Genomic DNA, 27,967 nt, shown 5'->3' with positions numbered 1-27,967 from the left:
GAACTCACAAACACTATGTGCTATATTTAAAAAAAAAAAAAAAAAAAAAAAGAGAAAGGCTTACATTCTAATTCAAGGTGATCTCTCTGCTGCTTTAACAGTGTGCGTGTGTGAGTGTGTATATTGAATACATAGATTCTCAGAATACCATCAGACTTTGAGATGAGGACTTTCTTATGTTCCTTGAGTCTGTCTCTCTCCTCCTACCTTGAGTTCAATGTCCATCCTAAAGACATTGGTGTCTTCCATATGCATATAATAAGCTACAGCCATGCACTGCATTATTATAATTACTATGCACTGCATCGTGCCGCTGAATGTCAAATAGATTCATCATAATATAACATTACAGGCTTATTCATAAAATTCAGTGCAGTTTGAACAATGCTTCATTGTTGGCAGCTTGAAACGTGTTGCTTGCATAAATTCACCAATGCTGCTCTTGTGTATTCATAGGAAAACATACAGCATTTGTCTATGAGTGTGGGTCTTGCAAAAGTAACAGAAAATATGATCTGTATATGACTGTCCTTTCTTTTGTGCATCTAAGATGTTCCTATTCTACTGGGTGTATCTAAGGGGAGAAAAAAATATCAAGATGAAACACTGTTCATGAAATATAATTGTGCTCCTGTTATTATTTAAGGTATGATGGAGCAAATTAGTATTCTCATTGAATCCTTCAGAAAAACAATGCTGAAGTTATTATTTTTATCCCATATGTATGACACTTAGCAGTCTGCTAAAATGAAAATTCAAGATGCTGTCTAGCTTACTTTCATTTAAGTTAATCCTGCCGCTGGTCTACATGATTAACAAAATCAGCGAAGACTTTGGAAACACACAAACTTGATAACATGCTTTAACATGTTTAGTTATAAATAATCAGAAGTGTGCATGGTACCACTGTTACTAGCTTCCTTCATTGTATGGAATCACTGTTTGGGATGAATGATGAAGTGTCATGTGAGGTGTCAGGGATTTAAACATATGGGAAGGTATGGGAAGGACAGAATAAAGTTTGTGTACCTAAACGAAGATGCAGAACTGTGACATAAACAGGGGAGTGCCTAATGGTGTTAAGTATGTGCATGAATAGGTTGGAAGAAGTTATCAGAATCTCTATGATTAGCTGATGAAATAACAGTAAAATGATCATCACTGAAATGGTGAGATGGGAAACGTAGTTTAAAACTGTATATATAGAATGTGTCAGTGGTTTAACTGTGAAGCATGTAGAAGCAAAATAAAAACATAAATAAGGGAATCTGTAACATCGGGGGCAAAAAATATTTCAGCCAGTGATTTTCTGCTTTTACATGTACTGGTGGGACCTACATATGGACCTATGAACATGTTGTGGCAAAGTTCTGACAGGAAGCTAAAATTAGAGCTTAGAACTTACTAAACTTGTCTTCTTGTCATTGGTGGTAACTTTTCTGGTCCTTGCAAAACATTGAACAGTATTACTGTTCATATACAAAAATGGGAAATGAGGATGTCTGGGAATCCAGAGCAGGAAAGCTACTGGACAAATGCTGTTTCCTGTCGCATAGAAACTCAAAAGTAGGCTATGTTTTCTTCCAATTGATGTTACCAGTGATCCTACCATAACTCTACCGCAGTGGAGGAGGCAAGATTAATTTCATCTGAGTTCATGTGAGATATTTTAGGCTACTGGGGACTTATGGCTGCTTTACCTCCAGAGTGAGTGGGGGAGGCTTGGGGCCGGTGTTGCAATTCACTGGGAAGTCATGCGCTTCTGGGCATCCAAAGATCTGAGAGACATTGAGTGGCATCTGTGCCAGTGCTGTGTTATGACATTTCCTTTTGTAGCCCAGGGTCCAAACAAGCTGCTGGTGAAACATGGTGAAGTAATGAGTGGTTGAAACTAAGATGCTGTTTATATAACATTTTAAAATAGCAGTTTTCTACTGATGGGGGCATTTTAACACTCCGGCTGTAAACTATGAGGTGCTGAGTACAAGGATAACTAAAAAATTCCAAAATGGGAGTTAAGACTCCTTTCAACAAGATAAAAACTTGTCTTTTGAAATGGGATAGGTTGTGAGTTCGTTTCTGTTTTACAATGAAGACACCAACAAAAGTGGAAATAAAGAAACATACAATCCAAAACTGACCATAAATATGAGATTATCTGTAATTAGCAACAAAATAAGATGCAAAGACAGAGGACAAAGTGAATGGGGAGTCCAAAGAGAATACAGGTGTCATCAGAAGTCCCTTGTGATAGCTATATGAGCCAGCTTTGTTCATTGCTGTGTTGCTGACCTGAAAATAAGATACAGATTTACAAAATACAAAAACATCAAAACAAAATGCAGCTCCAGATTTTTGGGCAGAATTGCAGTATAAGTGCCTTAGGGAAAGAAGAGGTGTTAAATTTTCTCCTATCATTTGTCCATTACGTGGAGCAGAAGCACAAATAGACCAGTGAAACTGGTATACTGTGCAGTTTGAACTGCTGGACTATTTTATTTGCATATTACGTGAAGAAGACTAAACCCCACAATTCTGAAAATACACATGTTCAGTGCAAGATTTCCTTTAAACTACACTTTTCCCGTGCAAAAATACATATTAGAGTCAGGGTTTTAAGTTTATATCCTCTATTAAACCACTGGATTAAGCTACTAGGCCTTGCACAAGATGACAAAGCTTTAACTTTTTTATATCTATGGTACTTTTTATCAAGACTTAATTCCTTGTTTAACCTGAAATGTCCTCAAACTGTAAGTAATTGTTGATTGAAGGTGACAGTGGGCAGTACTTCTAAGAAAATGTATTATCTTTTACATGTAATTTGGGGAATGAAAAATGCTTACCAGTTTTGATTAGTGCTACTTAGAAGAAGAAATCAATGAGAAGAAATATAGAAAGAGCTGTACTATATTAGATGTTCCTGAAACACGGTAGAATCTCAACAAAAGTCAATACAGTTATGTGGTACCTGACAATCAACTTTACAGACAGAACAGATTGGATCAGACACTTGAAATAGCCATATTATATCCAAAGAATTTCATACCATCTAATGATCAGAAAAGTGCCAAAATCTAACAGTTAAACTAACCTTTAGGCAGGGGGTTTCATACAATGAAGAATTCACTGTTAAAAATAAATCAACGTAAGCTAAATCCTTAATTTCTTGATAAATGGTACTTTAATGTTATAATCTCACAATTAAACATAAGTTTAATTACTTATGGCAAACATAAATACTTCAGAGTTTTAAATACAGCGGTAGTGATTTTTTTAAAAGCATAAATTACATCAGAAAATATCTAGAATGTAAATTTCAAGAGTTAAGTTCCTAGCATCGATAGTTCAAGTGATAAAACAATCTTAAAGAAGTACTTGCTCACTGTCAAGATATTTCAAAGCAGTCAATGGCTTCTTTGGTCAACCAGAGGGAGAAAACAGAGAAGGTAGATACAATGCTGAGAAGTTAATGTCTTGGGGTTTTTTTTTTTTTGAATCTCAATGCATTGTGGAGGAAGAAACCTTATCTAATATAGAGAAAAACCTAAAGTGGAAATAATAAATGCATAAGTTGCAAATTAAAATATTTAAAATGTCTTTACTTCAGAATTTTAAAGGAATTTAGAAATGAGCAGGCTAACCTACTAGTAAAAGTAGATTCTCTTAGACAAAGTACTGGCAGTCATTTTCTTGTAGAGCTGATCAACATATATGGAGTCAACAGATACAAGTAGTAGTTTAGTTGAAATAATGCCTAAAAAACTAATTAAATATACCTGCATGTTTGTAAAGTCCAACCATGGTATTTTCTCCAAAGGTTTATCTATCGTAATGCTCTTCTATGTATGGAAAAAAAATTTCGGGCATAGGAATATAAATTGATGTATTTTGAGCTTTATAAAGAAGTTTTACCTTCACAGAAGGGTGCAGAACTCTCCCCCTAACCATAGGCCAGATACAATCAATTCTCCAGACTGAACATCTTACTAAGAAAATGCTACAAGTCTCACACAGGGTCACCAATTTCAGTGGTTGGTCTCAAAATCTATACTATAGTAAGACTGGTATCAGTTGTTTGATGGGTTTCAGGTTGAAATGATACAAAAACCTATGTCATCTTTCAGAACGATGACAATGGTATTTGCATAGTAAAATTTACAATGGCAACATTATTTAGGAAGCTTACGAACTGCATCCCAGTTCTGGATAGATTGTCTCTTCAAGACTTTGGCTTAAATTATGGTTTGGGGGGAGGTAAATTATGATTTCTTAAGTTAATAATTTTCTTATGGGAGGTATTTATAAGGTATGCAGAGAGGTGTGCTTAGAATGGCTTTTGTGAGGAAAACTCTTAATTACTGTAAAATAAGTAAATTCTTAATCCTGTAGAAATTTAGGTTTATGCTAGCATGATGTCCAGAGATACAATTACTCTCTTGCTGGAGTTTAGAAACATATCTGACTAACTGTAAAAGACTTCCAATCAGGTTTTAATGAAGTAATTCACTCTCAAAAAATTAAGCAACAGTACTAGAAATAAATTATATAAATAGTAATAATCCTTAGTATCTATTGTTTTACATTTTTGGCTCATAAGTCTTAATTGTAATATTTCTAAAAAGGGCCTCATCTGACAGTCACCTGCTAAATTTCGTTTAAAAATTCATTAGAAAATTATCTGTTTAAATGAATAGTCTTTTGATCAGGTTTTTTAACTCAGTTATATCTTCTTAGAGATTTAGGCTTATTCTATTGTAATCACAAGTTATAGTCCTGTTAACTCCAGTGGATGTAAGATCATGCTCTGTGTTTGCAAAATGAGAAAATATATATTCTGGCAATGGTTTTATTAATATATTATTAAGTCTTTCATTTGTGGAAGAGAATTCTAATTCTTTTAACAGCAGCTCCTGCTTTCAGTCCTGTTTCTATGGAAACAAACATTAGCACAGTGAAATTTTTTTAAAAGTGATTATTTTAAAACATTGAGGACTAGAGAATACATTTAAGGAAATTTGGAACCCACTCAAAAAAATGTGGTGCTTAGATATAGAACAGAAATAAAAAGTTTTTATTTTATAGCTTAGCATGTGGGCTTTGTTAGTGGTTTTTTTCTTAATTCCATGATTGGAAAGAAGGATTTCTTCTTAAAAAAATAATTTTTATTACATTTAGATTGTGCTAGTACAGAACTGTGTGTTTCTATACCTAGGAGCACTGAGGAATTTAGAAAAAAGAATTTTTGTTTTCATCAGTTTGTGTTTGTTGAGGGAGTATAGTATTTATTAGACTGGTATGTGCAGTGGTACACTAAAAATCTTTCAGTTTGGTTTGCATGCTAAAACTGAATATGGAAGAAGAAATAAAACAAATACATTGTTGCTATTTTGGCTGTCTTATCCTTGAGTACACAAAAAGCACCATGGTCATAATTTTATTTAAAATCAGATACTGTTTTCTGTTTAAATTAAATAACCCTTCAAAAAACTTAGTCTTTCACCATTGAAATAAATAGTCTATCAGGGTGAGATTCACCAAATTCAGACATAATAGTTTTTCCTGTCCTGCTTTGCATTCACAGACTTGACTACACCTTAATCAAGGGAGAGTAGAGAAGCCAGGAGCTGCTTCTGTTTGTTGTTTCTGCTTTCACTGCCATTATAGTGTGTAAAAATGAAATACATTCTTTTACACTTCTTTTGAACATTAGACCATTAAAACTAAGCAAATCCACTGAAATTAGATAGGCTCTTGCTAAAGTAATTTTAAAGAAAGTGTTCTGCTCTGGGCCTCTTGAACTACCTCAAGTAGCTGTAATTGTATGGTTTTGGAAGCTCTGTCAAGTCTTTCAAAACATCTGTAAAATACAATTCATTTTAAAAATAATTTCTATATGAAACACTTAGTCTTCCAATTTTTGTAAGCTACTTTTTTTCCCATGGAAATGAGCAGAAATGGCAGCCTCCAGCAGCCATTGTTGTTTATACCAGATATTATTTTTTTTGTATTTCCATTAGTAATTTCTGAGGTGACTATGTCTGTGGTCACTACAAGAGGGAAGAAGGTCTGTAACATCTCTCTTGCTCTAACATCTCAGAAAAATACATGTAATTGAAATTATGAATACGTATTTTCCTAAAGACTGATCTCTATATTTTCTACAGAAATTCATGAACTCGGGGAATTGTCAATTCTATATCTCTAATGCTAGAGCTTGTGTCTACAAAAAGGTGGCTTTTAACTATGGTTCCTTAAGAGTTTGTGACAGCTTACTAGCTGATTGAGAGTTAATCTTCTTGATAGTGGCAGGTGATATAGCAAGGGGCACACACCATAAATTACAGCTTGACAGGTACAAAATGAGCATAAGGAAGAACTTTTCTCACAGAGCATAGTGCAGCTCTGGAACAGGTCGCTTAGGCTGTAAAATCTCCATCCTCATAGATTTTCAAAACTTGGCCAGGCAGAGATGTGTCAGAGCTCACCTGGAGTTCGTGGTGGTCCCAAGCAGGAGGCAGGGCAAGATGACCCCCAGAGGCTCCTTCCAGCCAATACTTCTGAGTCTGTAATTTGGGGAGCACTGGTGGGAATGGAAAGAAGGGAAAAAATACAGTCCTTTGAACCTGCATCTTTCTTTAGAGTTTATTTTCTGCTTGCAAATTCATGTGCAGTTAATCTAAGAAACTTTAGCTGCTGAAAAGAGTAATTTTATTAGAAGTTAATGATTTGTTTCAAGTTCTTCAAATGAGATTGACTTTTTGAAGTGGTGATACATTTCTTTTAACCTAAAAATAAGGTTAATACAGTAAATAATTCTTGAATTAAAGCAATATTTCTTTTTTGGCCTAACAAAATATTTCTGATTAATTGGATCTTTTTCATTCAGGCATCAAACTGAAGAGTCTCTTATTTACCTAACTCTGTTTTGAGTAGTGAAATTGAATCTCTGATACATCTCCATCAGGAGTTAACTCAGTGATTCATGTATTCTGAATAAATTACCTGTCAAAGTAATCCTATTTCCTATTAGTGAATGATCTAAAATCTAACAGTGAATTTTTTTTATAACTATTTTGGAACTGTAATGAATTGTCAGTATATGCATACTTTAACTTATGCTTTGTCAGTGGAGTAATTTCCCTCGTACAGTTCTTCCTCCCTCTTCTGATCACTGTAATGCTGCTGCTGTTCCTGGACTCTTCCACACAAAAACCCCTTCTCTTTCTCCAGTTGATCATTTAGTTTGTTATAATAATAGCAATACCTATTTTCAGATTTGCTATTATTAAATATTCCTGTGAAAATCTTTCCAGCAGCTTTGTTGTTCAACTATTGTAAATATTCTGTTGATTGCATATTTATCGGATGCTTTTATATTGAAAGCACCATGAAAAGGAAGTAAAATTACTGGCAAAAAACTTGATTGCTTAGGTCATTAATGAGTATAATAGGGTAGCAGGATATACAGCAGTTCAAGATAAAACTTCCAGTGAAAAAACCTGTGGTAGACAAAGGATGCATTAGGGTGAACATGAACAATGAACATTATCTGCTGAGAAAACGTAAAACCTGCAGCTAAAAGGCTCTTTCTCAGGACTTTTGAGTGTCAGAGACTTCACAGCTTCAGATACTGGTCTTCTCATGGATGTTGGAACAGACTTAAGTGAAGCAGTCTCAGGCAGAATTTAAACTAAAGAAACTATTTACCCATGTTTTCCTGATTTAGAGTATGTGCAGTCATGGAAAAAAATGTTATTTCATTATATGAGGAATTACAGCGTCATTTTATGATGAGAACTTAAAACGTACATGCTTGTATTTTAGTTAACTTGGGTGACATTCAGCATTTACAATTATGGAGACTATTTGCTTTTTGATTTATCATTGTAATGGTTAGTGCTTTCCTCTCATGTAGTTAAATTAAAAACTATTGTATTCATTGTTTTGGTCAGTAGTTCAGAAGATTGATGAAATTTGGTACTGCTGAAGATGGTTGTTTAAATTACTGAATGGCTTAATAGCCAAGTCAATATCAAAAAGTTTTCAAGTCATTTCCGTTACAGTATGTTAAACACATTGGAGAAATTCTATGAAACTGCATGCATTGTTATGCTGTTTTTTGAATACATGACTACAGATATCATGGTCACGTTTTTCTTGAAGAGTGAATAGCTGAATAAAAAGTGATGCCATTTGTTGCTCTTCTGATATAGCTATTAAACCATTAACAGTTTTCTGTATTGTATTTAAATCCATTGGCTAGATTAAAAAATGCTGCCTTTAATCAAGTCCTAATAGAGAAAGCATGATTTTTTTCCCCCCAGATTTCCTTTCTAAGAAAAGGCATGTACAGTTATTGCAATCACTTTTGCATTTTATCAACAGTGAAGAAAGCAGAGTGATAGACATTTTACTTCAGATGGTTGAAAAGAGTTAAAAGTTGGAATAAAATATTCACCATTTCTTTGTGCCACACAAGCATGCTTGCAAATGCAGCCTTTGCTGTTCTCTCTCTCACAGACATAACACAGTCTGTACCTTTCTAGAGAGAAGCTAGACAAATGATCCACTCTGTTGTTCCCTCTGGTTTTCCTTTTGTTGATCATTTTGTCATTTTCCCATAAAATCCATGGATTTTATATGCTTCATTGAACACTAATTAGAATTACTTGTTTTTAATGTGATGAAGCAAGACATTGCTAATGCTTGAATTATTCATGGCTATTTATCAAGTTCACCCATAGGAACTATAAATACAAATAATGCAGTATGATTTCTTAAAAATTAATATTTGGTATCATGAAATTTTAAGTAGCAATGTATGTAATACTTTGTAGGAGTATATCAACTCAATTTATTCAAGTTCATTCCTCTTTCACTTTTTTTTTCTAATAAGTTTTTCCTTCTTTTCATCCACTCATTTCTAACATCTGGAAGGTTTATACTGCTTTGCTTTTCTATAAAAGTCAATTTGTTATTGTCATTTGGTCATATTGCTGAAGCTCAAACCCATGAAGAGAATGAGACGTTCTTATGTGCTTTGTTGGAGTCATCTGTTGTTGGGAAATAAATATCTGCTGAATGTTTTCTGGAAGCTATTTCAAGCATTTCTTATAAGAAAATACAAGAAAAGCAGTACTTGCTACGAAACCTCATTAAGCTTTTCTATGAAGCAACTATAATTTTTACATCCCTTCTCTTCAAAAGGCTAATAATTGCCTTAGTTTTGTTGTTAAATTACCATATTATATAAAGTTTGCTGCTTCCAGAATTTTATTTCAAAAATAATTTATATTTGTTGACATTTGCCTGCATATCTGATCTTTGGGGTTTCAAATACTGTAATTCCAAAGAAAATAGATGTAAAAATTAATGTAGTAAAAATAAACTTTACCATATATCATCAAGAAGTACTGGGATTTTGTTACTTATTTTAAAATTACAGGTTTTAGCAGTGAAAAGTCTTATCCTCTGTACTAACAGGATAGCTGAAGAAACCCAATGGTAGTTCCCCAGTGGAAAGAATTGTTCTATTTCCCTTGTTGGGGTCACTGTCATTCCGGTACCACAGTCTCCTGCCAGCTCTCACGACTTAACTCTGGGAGTGATTCCAGACTTGGACTGGAGACTCAGAAAGCAGAAATGGTCCATGACTTGGATTGTATAGGTAATTGAGTCTCCCTCTCCTTCTCTAACAAAAGGATGAAGTATTCCATGTGTTTACAGGTAAAAACTATAAGAATGGTTAACAGAGACCATTATTTGTTAGGATAGTGAGTATATGCGTAAGACTGGCCTTATGCTAGCATTTAATATTTGAGTGATCAGACAATTATCATTACCCCTGGGCTGCTTATGTTTAGCTTTTGTGTGTAGGTTTAGACATTGAAATTAAGGGATCAGGCAGTTAAGCTAACTGAATAACGACTCCGAACAAGAAAAATGCCACCATCCATGCAAACAGAAGTCTTTGGAAGACAAGCATAGGCAGGAGGACAAAGACATGTGGTTCACTAGCTAGATACAGAAACAATCCAGAAGGATGAATTCATGTCTTTTGATATTCCTTCTGGGAGGGTTGAGGCTAGATCAGCTTGCACTAGTAGGGTTTATGTACAGAACAATCCCAGTGTTACTAGGTGTCCCTGCCTGCTTCTGGGTTGCCCTTTTAACACAGCCTATTCTATCTGGCTGTGTTGTATCTCCTATGACATCAACAATATTTCCTGATGTTGAAAGGCCTTATTATTCTTTTTTATTTATTCGTAGTGGTTTTTTCAAAAAAGAAATCAAAATATGTGAAGGTTGAGAAAAGAGGCAATACTACTGGATCAGCTTGGTCTGTACTTGTCACTAGCTAGTGTTTTGTAAGCCTCAGTAGCTTACAGCTTGTGTCTGAATTCCTACTCTTGTAAGCTACTCCTTTTATAGAGAAAACCTTGACAGAGATCTTCAAAGTGTTGTGGTTTCTCTCGCTATGGTTTGCAGAAAGCTTTGAAAATTTGAATTCATTTGGGTGTTGGCTATCTTGGCTGCGTGCAGCGTATCTGCTAGCATCAGCTTTGCCTTCTCACTCCTACCTGAATGAATTATAAAGAGCATGATATATATTCAGCCTTCATTAGAAAGGGTAAAGGAGTCTTCCTGTGAAGAATGCACAGGTTGAAGCCAAACAGGACATTTTTTGTTGGGTTTTTGTGATGAACTCTAAGCTTGGAGTGACTCTGCATGAACCAGATCTCCTGTCTCCTCGCACTGTTTGGTAGCCCTCAACTATGGCATCTATGCACATCTATGCACACTTGATAATATTCTTGCTTACCTGTTTATGAGTCTAAGTAAAACAATGACCTACTTATTATTTTAGCTTCATTGACTATGTCAAACCTTTCTTGGGCAATGACATGTGAGCATATACTGGGTTCCGTAGGAGAAGGCTCAACTAAAGATTTCTGTTGGCTTGTTCACATTCCTTGGCTGGCAAGTTTCAAAGAATGAAATTTAATTGTACTATACAAAAGATGGTGAAGCTGGGCTGCTGTCACCTAAGTATAAGCACCTGTAGTTTGTCTTTCAACAGCAGTGATTGTTCATAAGTTGGAAATTATATTTTAAATGTTTTATCTGACATATACCTAACAAAAGTCAGTTGTTTATTCATTGGATTACAATGGAAATAGCATTCTTATATTTTTCCATTTTTAAGTACAGAAAGTATTTATTTTTGTGATACATTCTTGACCTTACAGAACACTCTAATAGTCACTTATACCAGCAAAATAAGCTGAGTTAATTAAACCAAAAGAAAGCAATTGCTACTATAGCTTGGGAACAATATGGCTGTATTTTAGCATAACACATAAAGCAGTGTATAAAAAAGAGCAGTACTTCCCTTCTTCTTTTTGTCTTCTTTACCCACACTGAGACAATAGGAAAGTGTTGCAGATTTTAATTTTTAAATTATCAATATCCTCATGTGGCATGAGTTAGTGATACAGCTATAATGCCTGGATGCTAGCAGTAGCAATCATATGCATATTTTTTCCTACTGGTGCCCCTTGGCTCGGCCTCTCAAGCATCCTGTGGGAGCAGGACACAGAGACCTGGGAGGTAGGATGCTCACCTGGAGGGCTGTGGGTCTGCCCTCTCAATTTCTATATACAAGATTTTTTTTTTTTTTTCGGTTAATGTGCCTTTCAGCCAGGCAGGCAGCTGTACGTGCTTAACTTCAAGAGTGTGAATAGAGCAAAATGTTCCCGTGAACGACAATATATGTCTGTTGGGGGTGGGGATGTCTTCATCCCATGATAGATTTTGTGTTTTCTTGCCTCAGCACTAACCGCATCGCAGAAGGATGGGGGCATTTAGGAGGACTTCCTGTGACAGCGAAGGGGTTTGCTTGTAAAAACTTGAAAGATCTCACTTCCAACTGTCAAACTTATCAGCGAGTTGTGCATCCAAATGATTTGTTAGGAGCAATGGAGCTGCTCCATTTCTGAAAGCTTCAACAACATACAATAATTTCAGTTAGATATAAAGGTCGAATATGAGCACAAGTCTCAAGATTTGAAAAATTATTTCCCTATTCATCTTTGTGAAGTCTGTAATCTGTCTTTGGATGCAAACACAATCTCTTCTAGTATTTATTGAGTATGATATTAAATATTATGTTTATAGTAGTATAAGTATCTAAAATATTTTTAAAGGAACTGTCAAACAGCCACAATCACAGAGAATCACATCTGGATATTTTACAGTTCATTTTGACTTAAGCACTACAATAAATGTAAATGGAATTTGTGCAATAAGTCATATGAGATAAAACAATAGTGTGAAAAGTGCCCTGCAGTATTAATTCATCTGAGAAGGAAAACTACTGAGTCTGAGTATTTCTGTGTGCCAAATGTGTGTTTCATTGCCATAAGCATAGGATGCCTCACTACAGATTCTGCATTCACATTTACATAGAGCTGTAAAGTACAAAGGGAACCACTACAGAAAGCAGGCTAATAATGTTATTTCCTGATGGACTTAAAATGGCATGGAACAAAGATTCCCAAAAAATACTTAACTAAATAATTACAGGATGAGATGCTATATTGTAGTTTTTCAAGTATACTGTTTAAGCAGTTGCCCTGCTTCTGAATTAGGTGGAAAATCAAAAAAGGCAAATATGGAGTAATTCTTCATATTGCATATTTTGTAACTAAGTATTTGAAGACTGGCTTGGGTTTTTTTTTGTTTGGTTGGGTTTTTTGTTTGTTTTGTTTTTGTTTTGTTTTTTTAAAACAACAGGCAGAAGGCAATTTAAATACTGTAATTTATCTTTGATGGATGATGTATTTAAAGCAGCTGAAAGCAAATAATTTGAGCATGTAGCAATTAACATTCTGATCCCACTAAGGGATTTGCATATGCTGACCCTCACCATCCAAATGTGGCTCTTAGCAGGTATGAGGTCTAGTTCTAACGTTTCAGCTGCAAGGGAAAAATGTTACACTTTCCTGTGTTGGTTTGATATGAAATGCCAAGAGATTCTACAAAACTGTTTCTAGCACATCCAGATTTCGGTGGCCCAACCTTTTGCTACAAAGGAAATCTGCAAGCTTCCCTTTGGGAAGGCACAAAATGAGTCGTGACCCAGTGACATGTCAAGCCTTATCCTTAGGCTAAATAATATGAGCCAAATATAATATGATTTATATAAATCTTTATGATTGCTGATGATGTGGAGTCCTACACAGGCACGGTGTGTTTTCCCCATTCTCTTTACGTTAATGCTTGTTGGAGAAGAATCAATGGCACCAAGGGGACTCTGCTGCTCTTAACCGTTTTCCTCGATGGCAGTACAGCTGTAGTACAAGTAGATTTTGGTGTGTGTGGTGTGAAACGGCCATTTGGCTGCCCTGGAATTTGGATCAAAATGACAAGAAATGCAAAAGGAGGATTTGTGTTCTTTTTTAACATGCGGTCCTGCAGCCATATAATGGTATTTTTTGTGTGTGTGTTTTATAATGCCTTATTGAACAACATGATCTTGCATTGCTCCTTCACAGATGTCTCCTAGCAAGACATAAACTGTCAAAAAAATGCACTAGTGACACTGACATAAAAAGCTATTTTCTTCCAAAAAGGAAGTCCAGGACCGTATAGACAAGATCAGCGTGAAGTTGTTGGCTCGGATTTTAGGCAATAGCTCAACCTCGGTTATGAACCAGTAAGTAAGCAGTAGTCTGAGAGTGCACACTTGTAAAGAAAAGGTATAAAATTATAAAAATTAAATAGCCAATTTGGGGAAAACCAGTTCCATCTATGTATAGTCCATATGCTTTTGCCCAATTTTTTTTAAAGGACTGGCTCAGATAATAATGAGTTTTATAGGCTAGTGCCTTGATATTTTAGACATGTTAATTCCTAAATGCCTATGTTTACTTTCTGCTGTCATTAATGGATTTCAGACTTTTTCCAATTATATATGGGGGGCAGAAAAAAGGCTCTTCATGTTATAAAATACACCTATGCCTTTATTGCCAATTAAGGGAACATGCTGAACTCTATTTCTTGTTCTTGTTAGAGAGCATTACCTAGCAAATAACTGAATTGTTTTGAAGTAGGAAGCTACCAACAGAATGAATATTGAAGTTACAAAGGTTTCTTCTCTCAGAATTGGGATCATCTTTCTCATACTGGCTTTCTAATAAAACTTTGAAGTTAGAAGCTTCCTTTTGTTTGTAGTATCTCAATAACAACATAGGCCAGATTTTGTCTTCCCCCAAACTCTGCACTTGTGATACTGAGTACACATGGATTTACACTGCTTTGTAGCATTCAACTTTATTCTGAAATTAAGCTAATGTATTTCAGATTATCTTTAATTGAAGATATTCTTGCTTGCAAAAGATACAGCATCTCTGAGTAAAGTAAAATTAGGAAAATTTTAAGCAAAACAAATATTTAAATCTTTAGTGGCTTTTTGTGGATATCTAAAGATGAAGTAGTAAATAATTCCGGTTTAGGTACTCTTTTCTTTTCATTCACCCTTTTATTTCTCTGGCTAGACTTTAAGTGACCAACTCGGCCTTTCTGAGATGGCACAGATGCCTATCTGGAGCCATTTAAAAGCTATTATTGAAGAAAATTTGTTTACTTTGACATCCGTAAGCCAAAGTATGCTTAATAATGTCATTTAAAAGTAACTTGCTGCCATGCCATCATGTGATGGCAGTCTTTTCTTTGTTCCTGGGTTAACTCATCAGGGTTGTGTAACAAAGATTTTTTTTTTAAACATTTTCTTTCTATTGTCTGTTGAAATACAAAATAGATTCAATGGTTGGGAATCAGTATATAGATTGTGAGTAACGTCTGACTGTGCAGAGTATATTCACAAAATAAAGTGCAAGTAGAAATCAGTTCTTAGAATGGTCCAATAGTTGGTTTTGAGTTTAGGTTGGTTTCTCCCCATCCCTAGTAATTTGAAGTGACTTAAAATTTAAGTTTTTATAGATTATAGGGTTGTGCTTGTTTTACTGTGATAGTCGACAGTCCATACTAGAATTAGTACCTGTTGGTCACCCATTGAGTATTGACCAGTTACCCTTATGCACCTGTGTGAGCTGTGGTGAGGCTTCTTGTTTCTTCTGCAGCCATGTGAAGTCCCCAGGCATGTTCAGCATCTCTAGTGTATCTGCTGTATCAGAACACATATTGCAATAGCATTAATTTTTTGAATTATAACATAAATGTGTAGCTTATTACAAAATAAATATCAGTGAAAATATATACTGCATTTAGAAACATAGTGCATTAAGTAATTTTACTCTAATAAGGCTTTCTGAATATATGGAGCACTATTATCATAGCAGTCAAAATAACTTGAAATGGCTGCCTATTGCTTTTGGTATTTCTTAATGTGGTACCAGAGCTTTCCATTTAGATTCATAATATGTTTATGCAAGCCCTCAAAATAGTTTTGTTTGGAGTAAAACATCTATTTTGTGATAATATCTTAGCTTGAAATAGATTTAGAGAAATCTGGAAAAAAATACCATTAAAACTTAGTTGAAGCTGATTTTTTTTAAGTGATTCAGTCTGAGCAGAAAATGAAGAAATATTGAGCCAATGACCTTATAAAATGAAAGGAAGGAAGAAAAAATCAGAATGTAAAATATTCTCTGGGTAGTTTGACCGTTTACTTCCCCTCTGTCACCCTACTAGCTTTACCAAGTGCTTTCAAGATGACACGTAATTGCTGTTTCAACTCCCTCTCTGGTACAGCTTGACATTAATGTATTTGAAGATATTGCACATTATGTGCTAACCATTCTATATCGGTAGTGAAAATTATTAATAAAAAAATTGGATTGACAGAATTTAACATTGGTTTCTACAGCTTAAAAAAGCATAGATGTGTAAATATGTTTTGTGGAAGATATAACTTTCCATGTTCTTGCTATTGCTTGCATTTCCTTGTAGGTCAAATGATTTTAGTAAGCATTGGGAAAATATGAGATTAATTAAAACAATGGGAAAAGCCACAAGGGAAGTTAGTATCTGTTTACTCTTGTCATTACCATGAGACCTTCTATGGCTTAAATGGTAATTCTTACAGAAGAGTGACTTTTGTCAGAAAAGAACAGTCAATACCAGTGCTGCATCACTTGTTGCTGAAAACAAGTCATTAAGTCTTGACCAGTTTATCCTTTACTAGAATTGAATTACCATTTTACATTTCAAACACTCAAATGAGAGGTGAAACCATGCTGCCATGATATTACCCTTTTTGCTGGACTCTCAGCAAAACAACAGATTCGGGCTCTTTCAGCATTACCGTATAGTTCATCTTGATCTAAACCGAACATAGTTTAAGCTCTGCCCTTTTGGTTGAGACGAAAGGGAAGATAAGAGGCAAAATGCCACTTTTTCATTCTCATCAGTCCAGATCTGCATGGCTGTGCTTTTTGCTCCACAGCTGGCTTGTCTTGCAAGGTTAAATCCTCTAGCCTATGGAAGCATCTGGTGAGATTATAAAGCAGGACATCTGACCATTTTCCCCAAAAACAATAAAAAAAAATAAATATTTCCATCTTTAACTTCATGCTGCAGTCATCTAACTGCCACACTGCATTTACCAAGAATTATGTAAATATGAGTCCTGCTACAGTAGCTTAAGTCGTTTATCTAAAGCTTATACAGTCAACCTTAAAAGCTGCACATGGACAGGGAGATCTTGCCATCACAAAGACAAGCTTTGGGATCACCTCTTATTCTCTGCTGAAAAATTTCTGAGAGAACTATTTTTTTCTGTGTGATTGGTGGAAACCCCAATTATCATCATACCTGGAAAGGTATCTGTAATTTTACAGTGCAGTCTTCCACTTAAGATGGGCAAATACTGGATTATTTCACCTTCTCATAGGTTTTTTTTCCTTCTTGATCACCAACCATTGCTCAGAAAATAATGCCAAGTCCTTGTAGGTAAACCGAATAGTGTAAAATCAAACCTCTAAAGGAAAACATGAAATAGATCACGTGGTTTTACATTCGCGACTGAAGTCAGTGGTACGAATGCAAATCTGTAAAACCAGACAGATTTGTTACAATCCTATTTCCAACACATATTTTGCAAAGGCTTCAGGGTGATTCACGTTGTAAAATTGTGCATGCTGGTTTCACCTTGAGATCCTGACGTCAAAAGTATGAAATGCTTCTTTGTGCTTCAGGCAAACATTCCCAGCTTTATTCAGACTTAGCTTAAATTCTCCTTATCTTGTTTTTATCAAGTAGTCTCAGATTTTAATTTTGCTTTCAGTTTTGTAAGATCATTGTAAATTTAAGTGAATAGAAGTATAAACTATCATTTTCTCAATGAAAAAATTTAAGCGCTTAGCTTTATTGCTTTTCCTGGATACCGAAATGCTGGTCCACTGATATTAACAATTTTAGCATTTGGTCCACTGGCATTAATGTTTTTAGCTTGTAAAAATTTTTAGAAGGTGTTTAAAATGTATAATTTTTCCTTGATTGTTTCCATCTGTGGGATTAATTTTGAGATGTTTGACATTTATAAATATATAAATATATATAAAAATATAAATATAATAATAATATATATTATTTATATATTTATTATTATTTATTATTGTATATTAATATATAATATTATATAGATTTATTAGATATAATATAATATGTAAATATAAATATATATGAATATATATAAATATAAAAATATAAATATATACTTCATATATATTGAAGTCACCTACCTGCTTAAGACTAACTGTGGCTCATAATAGACAGTGTAATTAGACATTGCTATCTTTTTGTAAAGTTGGAATAAGCTTTTAATTTTAATTAAATTATGATTTATAGGATATCTCTTAATATACAGTTTATGCAATGATGGCATGGGGCAAGGACCAATCTCTACCCTGATCACTGAATGACTAAGTTGAAGGAGACCTACAAGTATTCTTATCCTTCTGATTTAGCCTGAGAGCTGCACCAAAGCTTTCACAAAGTAGGGTTGGAAAAACTTTCTTTGAAGTATGAACGGGAACATATTTTAAATAAAATAATTTAAATGCAGTTATAGATGAGGCTTAACAACTTCAAACTATGTTACTAGGTTGTGCCCAGCCCTAGGTCAGGCCAAAAAGTGAGACTGTGTTTGGATGATTTTTCTTGAAAGTCTGTCAACATGAGAAATAATTTTGGTACTTTCCCACTCCCTTATGAATGATTTGATATGCTTGGATGCCATTAAGCATACATTAACCTGTGGTTTTTTAACAGGATGAAAAGGCAGAAAAGGATGAAAGACTGTCTTTCATATTCTTGGTGCACATTCTGTCTGACATAACACTTAGGCCAAGTATAGTGTGTGTGTAAGCAGTAGTCATGCCACATTGTATAGGACAAAATCTTACATTGACTGTTACAAACAAACAAATTTTTTAAAGTGAACTTAAGCCTTTGGTGGAAGAAATATTTCTGGTTGTCAGTGAAGTTTAAATAATTCGACTCATAACTCAGTGGTTTTAGAGTTTTCATGGTAAAACATAGTAACTTCCAAGCCAGAGTACTTTGTATTCTCATGAAAGTTTGCCTTCTTGCTGTGACTTATTCCAAGACAAACGTTCCATCGTACACAGATTAAAGAATGCAGAATGGTATTATATAGAAAAATTAATGGAGTCCTTTATTACACCATAAATGGAGTGAATCATCTTTGCACTAACTAAATATGGAATTGGATTTGAACCTTTAACATGTTTTTAGAAACACACATTCACCTATAAATTTTACCTGATTAACTCTTTCAGTACCTTGTTACCACTGTTACTATTAGGAAACTGGGCATTGCTCTGAGGGCTGTATTCTGAGACTGAGACACAAGGCAAATATCAAAACTTCAAGTAATTTTTTATGCTCAACTACTACTGTTTGGACTTGTCTGGATGGGTGTCCTGTGTGCAGATCTATTCTGGCTCATTGAGGCCACCATTAACTATTTGCTGACTGACTACAAAGTCAGTCTGGTTGGTTATAACAGTTTCAGGCTGGAAATTATCTTAGTTTCACTATTTTGGTACCAAAAAAAGAGCTACTACAAAACACTTTGCTTCCTACCCTAAGTCATTTTGCTATGTCTGAGTTTAAGGCAAATAGAACAAAATCACAAACATTTCATCTGCTGCGTCACCTCCTAACTTCCATGTATCTTCCTCTTTCAGTTTCTTTAAAACACTTGTAGTTTCTGTTCTAGGTGTGCACCATTTTTCCCCTACTCCTTGCAAAACACAATAAATGGAATAGATACACATTTATTCAAACATAACAGATCTCACAAACACAGTATTACTTTGCCCGTTCACCTATTGTCTTCCGTTTGCCTCAGTTTTTTTTTTTTTATTTTATTTTATGTTTATTTTATTTGCGGTTTAAACCAGAAACTTTTCAAGGTATGAGTTCAAGTCCTATGGCAGACTATAAAATATCTAGGCTATTCTGTTATGCTGCATCTGTAATGTTGTAAATTCCATTTAATTATAATAACTAATCAAACCTCTCATAGCATTCCCTTTGCGTGAAGAATGAGTGAGGTAGTGTCTCTCAGGAGGTGATCCTGGAATAATCTGCTTATTTAGAAGGAAGTTGTTTGTTTGCAGTCTTTCTCATAGAGCTATAAATACATGAAGAATATAGGATATAAGGAAAAAAAAATGTTTGAAATAGCATACTTTTATTGGTGTTTTTTTTTTAATGCTGCCTTCTAAGAAATAACTGTTTTATATTTAGAGAACCTCAGTGTCTGAGGAATGTCATTACATGTGATATATGAACTTTAATACAAGAAAATTGTGGGTTCTGATATAATACAGTTATTAGGTGATATTCAGATAGCATTACTTAAGTGTTCAAAGGCTTCAAAGTCAATGCCAATCATTTGATCCTGGAGTGAACTTAGTTGATAAACTGCTGTGTTCTTCATCTGTGGAAAGCAATACAAATTGCTGGCACTATTGATTTTAATGCTGAAAAGCAGAAAGACAATCTCTCAGGGGAGCTTCTCCTTTTAAATATCAGCCTGAGCATTAAAATTACACCTTCATTTAATATTAGTTTTTGAAGGGAAATGGAGAGTGGTATTTATTCTCTGGTTGAATCAAGTTACTATGTCATAGGTGGTATCATATTCAACAGCAACGTTCGAAGTCTATGAAAGGCTCAATAGACACAGCAAATTTCAAATCAATACACGAGCCTAAAACCAACTGCTCTGAATTTATCTAGACATGCATCAATTTATGCAAGTGGAACAGTAACTGGTACTTCTGAGGCAAAGGAGATGTTAGTAGCAAAGAGGTGCAATGAGATATTTAATGTCTATGGAAAAGAGAGACAGAAAAATAATATATGCTTAATTCACTATTGAGGCAGGAAAAAGATCATTATGTTATGATTGTGTGTTATGATGTATAGTTGAGATTCTCCTTGGAGAAAAGGAAAGAGGAATGTCTGGGAAGTACTTACTCCAGTGACTGAGGAAAAGTGTCAACAACTTACGTACATATTGCTTTATGCCCAGGCAGCACTTAACAGTCTAACTATACTTCTCATGGAAGGTGCTTTCCATGGTGAGCTTAGTCAGGATAGTAAACTGCTTGAATTATAGAAAACATGGCTCCAGGAAGATTTCTCTGAAGATGGATAATCTTCTGGTACTAGGTGTAACTGTTTCATGACTTTTGGTATAGGTGCCAGGGTAGGATAATGTGTGACATCCAGGGTGTGCAATCACTGTGTATTACAGGAAATTCCTGTGTGTTATTCAGGTCGTTCTTACAAAATTGCTACCTGTTTCCTTATAGGTGTGCTTTAGGTGAAAGTGGCACTTTTCAGGACCAGAAGTACTCAATATTAATTGTGTATTTATTTATATAAGGCTACATAATTTGCATTTTTTGATTTATGATGTGGGATGGCAAAAATATAAATGGCGTCTGAAGTTTAATATATTTTTCACCACCATCAAATGTTAGTTTGCAAAGCCAGGGGTTAAATATGTATACTTTTGTTCCCATTTTGTAGTAGCATATCAGTGCTGATTTCTTGGACAGTGAAACACAGCAAAGTGCTTTTTAATTGGTAAAGGATGTTATGTTCTAGACTGGTGGTGATAATGGGATTTATACTTCTCTCCTTTCACAGAGCAATTCCTGTGAAGGATTATGCATCTCCAGCAAGTTGTTAAGCCTAGAGAGTTTGGGATGTTACTTACCTCTTAGAATTATTCCAATTAGTCCATCTGTAGCATAGCTAGACAAATAAATAGCTCTATCCTGTGTGCGCTGTTCCTGCTGTACTGTAGGATGCAGCTCTGCAGCTTCCTATGTAGGCACAACATGTGTGTATAAAGCATCCCAAAAATTTGCTTCCTTTGTTCCATGGTCTTCCTAACCACATTATGAAGATTTGTTACCTTACAAACTTGAAGTCTGGGAGAAGATTATTCCCAGGCAGGCTATAAACTCATGATTTGATGATCGGATCTATATTTGATGATCGCATCTGTGATTTGACCATTGGATGAATAGAGCTTACCACACATGGGGAGTGGATAAGGTGCGGTGGGAACCAGTGGCTGAGTCAGCTCTGAGCAGTTTCCCATGTCCAGAAGTAAAACAGCTCAGCAACTTGTTCACTTTTATAATAAAGTGTTAAGTTGTGGTAATAGGCAGCTTAATAATATGCATGGTGCCAGACATTGCCTGTGGAATACCACAAGCATTTAAAAAAAAAGAAAGTAGGGCTAAGTGGCATAGTCAGAGCCCAGGGATGAACTGTTTCACTTTAAGGCTGCTACCTTCATGCACATGGGGGACTGTGTCTGACTAACAAAGGAGTGAGAGTTCAGCCCTCTACAGTTATAAAGTGACGAGAATTTTGTAGTACCTGACTTTCAGAATGTTGTAGCCTTTTGGATGAAGCTTTTCATTAGATTTTAACAAATTTACTATAGGTGGTGGTAGTGCTAAGGGATTAAAAACATTTCACTACAAAGTGAAACAAAAAAATTTGGGGATGAGATACTGCATTGTAATAAACAATGAAAAACAAACAAAAAACTCCCTACCTGTCTTTTAAAGTGCTATATCTTCTCAAACAAGAAAGATAATACTGCAATATTTTTATAAAAATTAGAAGCCTCTTGAATTTTCACATTAATTGGAGAGAGCTAGAAACAGGTTTCTCAGATGTAGCACAAAAAAAAAAAAAAAAAAAAAGTAGTAGTTTTCTTTTGCTGGTCAGTCCTGAGACACTATCAAGACAGAGGAAAGGCTGGGAAAGTAAGCTGGCTGACTACCTGATGCCAAGAGAGGTGCATGAGCTAGTTTCTGGTCCCCACAACAGACAGCACTCTAGGAGATGGAAACCAAGCCTTATGCTTCTGTCGCCTGACATGAGAAGGTTTCAGGGTGCTGCTGCTGCCCTCACTGCTCCTCTGGGGAGATTAGAAATGCTGCTGTTTCTTTTACTTCATAGTCTTCAAACACTGAGTGCACCAAGAGCCTAAGTAAGCATAGACCACATGAACTTGGTCTTGCCTTTTTTAATGTTTTCTTCATGCATGGGACACTGTGTCTGGAATCTCCTGGTATTTTTAAGACCAGAGAAAAAACCACCTCTAAATACAGTGGCTTTCTTCCTTGTACCAATGTAGTTGAGAGATTTTTGCCTTTGGTTATTTGTTCTGTGATTAATTAGTCCCTAGCAATTGCTTCATTTATTTGTTTAAAGTAAGAGCATGGGTTTGGAAATACAAAACCTTAGTGTACTGATTATCTTTCCATTAATAAAGGACATAGCCAGCAGTCAAATCAAATTCTGAATACAAATATTCTCTAATATACAGTATATATTCCAATTTTTCAAACTGAATATTCAAGCCGTGAAATGGTAGCACAATCTATGCAGACAAGTTTCACATGCAAAGTCGTGTTTGTTGGAGTTTAAGTACCAAATCTAACAAACACTTCAGAGTCCAACTGTGATTGCTGGTTGATGTACAGGTGCTCTGAAGCCTTGCAGAAATACTAACGACATGGCTTTTTGCCTGGAAGTTGAGAACTTTTTATGTAAGGGTTTGATTTAAAAACAATGTAACGGCTTCATCATAAATGCAGAAGGTAATGTGATAAAGTAATGATTATATTTCCAAACCAATAATTTTCAGTGACAGCGTTTCTTTGATCTGTTAAAAAATCCATTATTTTCAAGATGGGTATAATAAATTTCTTATAAAATATTGAAAATACTAATTAATTATGGTAATCAATTGCTATAAAATTTATCTGATTACATTGAAGTAGTTACTGTAATGAGTTTTGTAACTTAAAATATAAATAATCCTTCCATATCTGGGTGAAAAAAACTCACAAAGATAACCTTTTTGATTACGTAGTCTTAAAAGAGAATTATGGAGAAGTCCAGACTGTGAAAGCATTCTATTTAGATATTTCATATTTCTTCATGGCTTGACTACTTGCTGTAAGGGATTTAATGATATTTTGTTATGTGGATCTCCGTAGTTTTATCACACTCATTTTTTTTATTCCTGCTTTTCTGCAAATAATTGTAGGCTCCCTAATAAGAATCAACTGAAAATATCTAAGTTGCACCCAGCATATCAAATTTCCAGAATAACATTTTCTTTCCCTGCTTGCACGGATGGAGCACCATGCCAGCACATGCTCCGGCACAAGCAGACATGTGCATCAACTACAAGCACATTGCACCTCTCTTAGAGGTAGATCATGCCAGTTAGTTCCTTGTAGTCAGCATATGTTTGCACTATAAATTGCGGATAATTGAACTTATAATTGATCTTTCTCAATGTCGTCATCATACTGCTGCTCCTCCTACTATGCTGGCTTTTGAGAGTAGATATCTGTCTTGAAAAATGCGGCGGAGGAACATAAAATAGACAGTGCTACACTGCATGCTACATTGTCCGAATTTGAACAAACTCACTGCTGAAAAGTCAGACAGATTTGTATTATCTCAGACACACAACGGAGTGGTTGTTATAAGTACACCTGTTCAACAGAGGTCTTAATTTTCCCCTATCACTTTTAAAAACAAACTAGGGTGACCTGAGGACAGAAGGAGAGCTGGTCATAGTCATACTCATGCTGCTCCTATCAATGTATGGCTGCTTCATGATGGGTCAGCAAAAAAGCTAACCCATATCTTGCATAACTCCCTGAAATGTAGAAGCAGGCATTTTTATTCTTTCATCTCTCCAGTGCCACAGAGCAATTCGGTATTTTGAATAGGTCTGAGGGTAGGAAAAGATACAATTCTGAGCACCTATCATATAAGTGAAGTACAGAAACAGGTAGAAACAATTATTCCTGAAGCTTACTCTTTCGAGGCTTCTCTTCATACAACTTGTAAAATATGGCAATTATTTCATGTTTCAGTATTTCCATCTGTGTTCTTGCTAACAATGGAAGATGCTTAAAAAAATATCACTAAAGTCTTAATACTTAAAGGCACTTAAGAGAAACATTGCTCAAATATAGTTGGCTTTTAGTTTTCGTTCCAACTCTGGAACTCCAAAAGTTCAACTCTGTTTTGCTCATAAGCATTTGGCAGCTAATAAGAAGCTCCTTGTACATAAATAATATTTGCTTTGTACAGTTCATTTAGGCAATGTTTTAAATAGGAGAGGCAGCAATATATACCAGTGAGTTCTGGTGAGAAGAGCAACACCAACAAAAAGATCAATGCTTTGTTCAAAATGGAAACTTCCACTGCAGAGCATTTAGGGCAGCTTCAGAGATGTGCCAAAAAGGTTACCTACCAGTTGTCTTGGTGGGTCGTTGCTCTTACTGTGAAGATATTCACAGCAGCTTGATGGGCTGAAATCTGGTTTTACTTCACTGATGCACCAGTTGCATGAACGATCTAGTACTCCTTAAGTCCCCATGATCCATCTGATTGCTTCTTTCATTCCTGCCAGCTCCTTTACGGTATTATGAGGCATAACCATTTCAGAGCAGAAGATTTTTCAGATATTCTGTAGATCATGGTAAAGTGAAGCAATGCCTTTACCCACCAATGTTTTGTATATGCTAATTTTCTGTGTCTTTGGGAGGAAAGTGAAAGCTTATCCACCAAGATGTTGACTGGCCCATGGTGGTTCTGTCTGGATATTTTTCTCAAGTTCTAGGAGTAATTTTTTCTGTTTCCTAGTGGTTTATACTAAAACAGGGGGAGTATAGACAATACAGCATTTGAAAGAAGTAAAATGAGGCTTTATAGATATGTACATGAATTATTTCTGCTTTTGCTCTACTTTACATTTAGAAAAGAGTGTTCGTTTTATGGGGAAAAACTATAGTCAAACTGTACTTGAAACTGAGCTTACTGGCATGCACTACCACATTAACTCAGACATTTGTTGGGTTGGATTATGCTGCTTAACCTCCTGCTAAAATGCAAAGATGCATTATAGCCATGAAGCACCAAAAGCAGCCCACAGAAGTTAACGATGCTTTAGATATATTGTCCATCCTTTTATTCAGCTAAGCCTCTGTTCTTCTTTTTTCTGCCACCTTTTTAATTATGAGGCCAGTGAAAACAGAGGAGTCTTTTTTATCATCAACTTTACAAGGCAGATAAAAGACCAAGGCAGAAATATTTTGTTGGTCAAGGTTGCTTTCAGAGTTGTTAGCATTCCACAGAAAAAGAGAGATTAAAGTATGCGGCACAGCCTTGTAGTGTGATGTCTCGAATCAGACTCATGGTCTTACCCATTTTTTGTACTGAATGCTGCTTACTTGCATTGTCAGCATTCCATATGGTTAATACACGAGCCAATTCACAGATCTTTTTTCCTCTTTTATTTTCTTTGCTAGGAATAATGTGTCTGCAGATCCTTAGTACTTGGCACTATTCTGTTTCTCTTTCAGTCTTAGACAAGAAAAACAAGTTGAAATCACAATTAAATATTAAGAGCCTAGAATAGTGGGGATGATAAAATGATTCATTAATTTTATCTTAGAAATTTGAGATGTTTATTCATTAGTCACAAATTTATTAATCAATTGCCTAATGGGAAATTAATCTAATTTCTTTTTCCTTCAAAAAGTAATTGTTTGGAATTCTTTTCTCTTGATTAAAATCCAGCTCTTGTAAGTACAAGAGAAAGTACAAGAGAAATTTGAATTCTTTCACAGGAGCAACTATTTGCACTAAAAGCAACTACATCTTTTGTATGTGTATGCTTTATGGTGTATAGGAAGAGGACAGAGTATTTTCTTACATGCACCCAACGAGAGATCCTAATTACATTGAAGAATAGAACTGAATGAAGAGTTCACCCAAGCTACGTAAAAGAGCTTTCAATTGTCTGGCTAAAATACACATACAGGAAATTAGCTGCATCAAGAATCCAGTTTACAACGTTGGTGTGAAAGACTGATGTTATTTAAAGTCATGGATTGACTAAGCAGTGAGTATTCCTCAGCTTAGCCCCCCAAATACAACTCAACCAGATTGTTAAAAGGGATCTCAGGACCTAATTTCTCCAATTCTGAGCTGTTTTCTGCAGTGATTTTTCTAAATAAGAGTATATGCCGACTTCACAACCACATGACTTCACTAAGGGCAAATCATTCCCGACAAATTTGGTGGCCTTCTGTGATGTGGTTACAGCATTGGTGGATAAGGGAAGAGCAACTGACATCATCTACCTGGACTTGTGCAAAGCATTTGACACTCGCATCACATCCCTGTTTCCAAATTGGAGAGATATGGATTTGACGGATGGACTACAAGGTCGATAAGGAACTGGCTGGCTGGTCACACTCAAAGAGTTGTAGTAAACGGTTCCATGTCCAAGCGGAGACCAGTGACGAGTGGCATTCTGTGAGGTTTGGTACTGGGACCAGTGCTGTTTAACATCTCTATCAGCAACATGGGCAGTGGGATTGAGTACACTCAATCTTGTACACTTGTACAGCAAGTTTGCTGACAACACTAAGCTATGTTGTACAGTCGACACACTGGAGGGAAGGGATGCCATCCAGAGGGACCTGGACAAGCTCGAAAAGTGGGCCTGTGCAAATCTCATGAAGTTCAACAATGCCAAGTGCAAGGTCCTGCACCTGGGTCAGAGCAATCCCAAGCAGAAATACAGGCTGGGTGGAGAATGGATTGAGAGCAGCCGTGAGGAGAAGGATTTGGGGGTGGTTGATGAGAAGTTCAACGTGACCTGGCAATGTGCATTCACAGCCCAGAAAGCCAACCACATCTTGGGCTGCATCAAAAGAAGCGTGACCAGCAGGTCGAGGGAGGTAATTCTGCCCCTCTGCTCTGGTGAGACCCCAGCTGCAGTGCTGGGTTCAGTGCTCTGGAGCCCCCAATGTGAGGTCCTTCTTGGAGATGTTGGAGTGGGTCCAGAGGAGGACCACAAAGATGATCAGGGGGCTGGAGCACCTGTCCTGTGAAGATAGGCTGAGAGAGCTGGGGCTCTTCAGCCTGGAGAAGAGAAGGCTCTGGGGACACCTTATTGCAGCCTTTCAATACTTAAAGGGGGCCTACAGGAAGGATAGGGAGGTCTCATTATGAGGGAGTGTAGCGATAGGATGAGGGGTAATGTTTTTAAACTGAAAGAGGGGAGATTTAGATGAGATATTAGGAAGAAATTCTTTACTGTGATGGTGGTGAGACACTGGAACGGGTTGCTCAGAGAAGTTGTGGATGCCTCATCCCTGGAAGTGTTCAAGGCCAGGCTGGATGGGGCTTTGAGCAACCTGCTCTAGTGGAGGTGTCCCTGTCCATGGCAGGGGGATTGGAACTCGATGATCTTTAAGGTCCCTTCCAACCTGAACCATTCTATGATTCTATGACATGAATGTCAGCCTGTCCTGTTTTGTCTCCAGTAGTGGTA

General features: G+C 35.9%; 1 protein-coding gene across 2 annotated transcripts in view; it reads left to right on the top strand.

The window, feature by feature from the left end:
* The window catches only part of CCSER1 (coiled-coil serine rich protein 1), a 628,555-nt gene that overhangs the window by 486,668 nt on the left and 113,920 nt on the right, over window positions 1-27,967 (top strand). The window contains exon 9 of one of the 2 annotated variants that reach the window (XM_074148036.1): window positions 3,310-3,325. The exons of the other annotated variant lie outside the window; for it this stretch is intronic. Within the exon in view, the coding sequence (XP_074004137.1) occupies window positions 3,310-3,325 (16 nt within the window). The remainder of the gene's footprint in view (window positions 1-3,309; window positions 3,326-27,967) is intronic. 2 annotated transcript variants of the gene reach the window in all.

The sequence above is a fragment of the Numenius arquata genome, chromosome 5 (assembly GCF_964106895.1).
Source record: "Numenius arquata chromosome 5, bNumArq3.hap1.1, whole genome shotgun sequence".
NCBI classification, from domain to species: domain Eukaryota; kingdom Metazoa; phylum Chordata; class Aves; order Charadriiformes; family Scolopacidae; genus Numenius; species Numenius arquata.
This window is presented reverse-complemented; position numbering and strand designations above follow the sequence as displayed.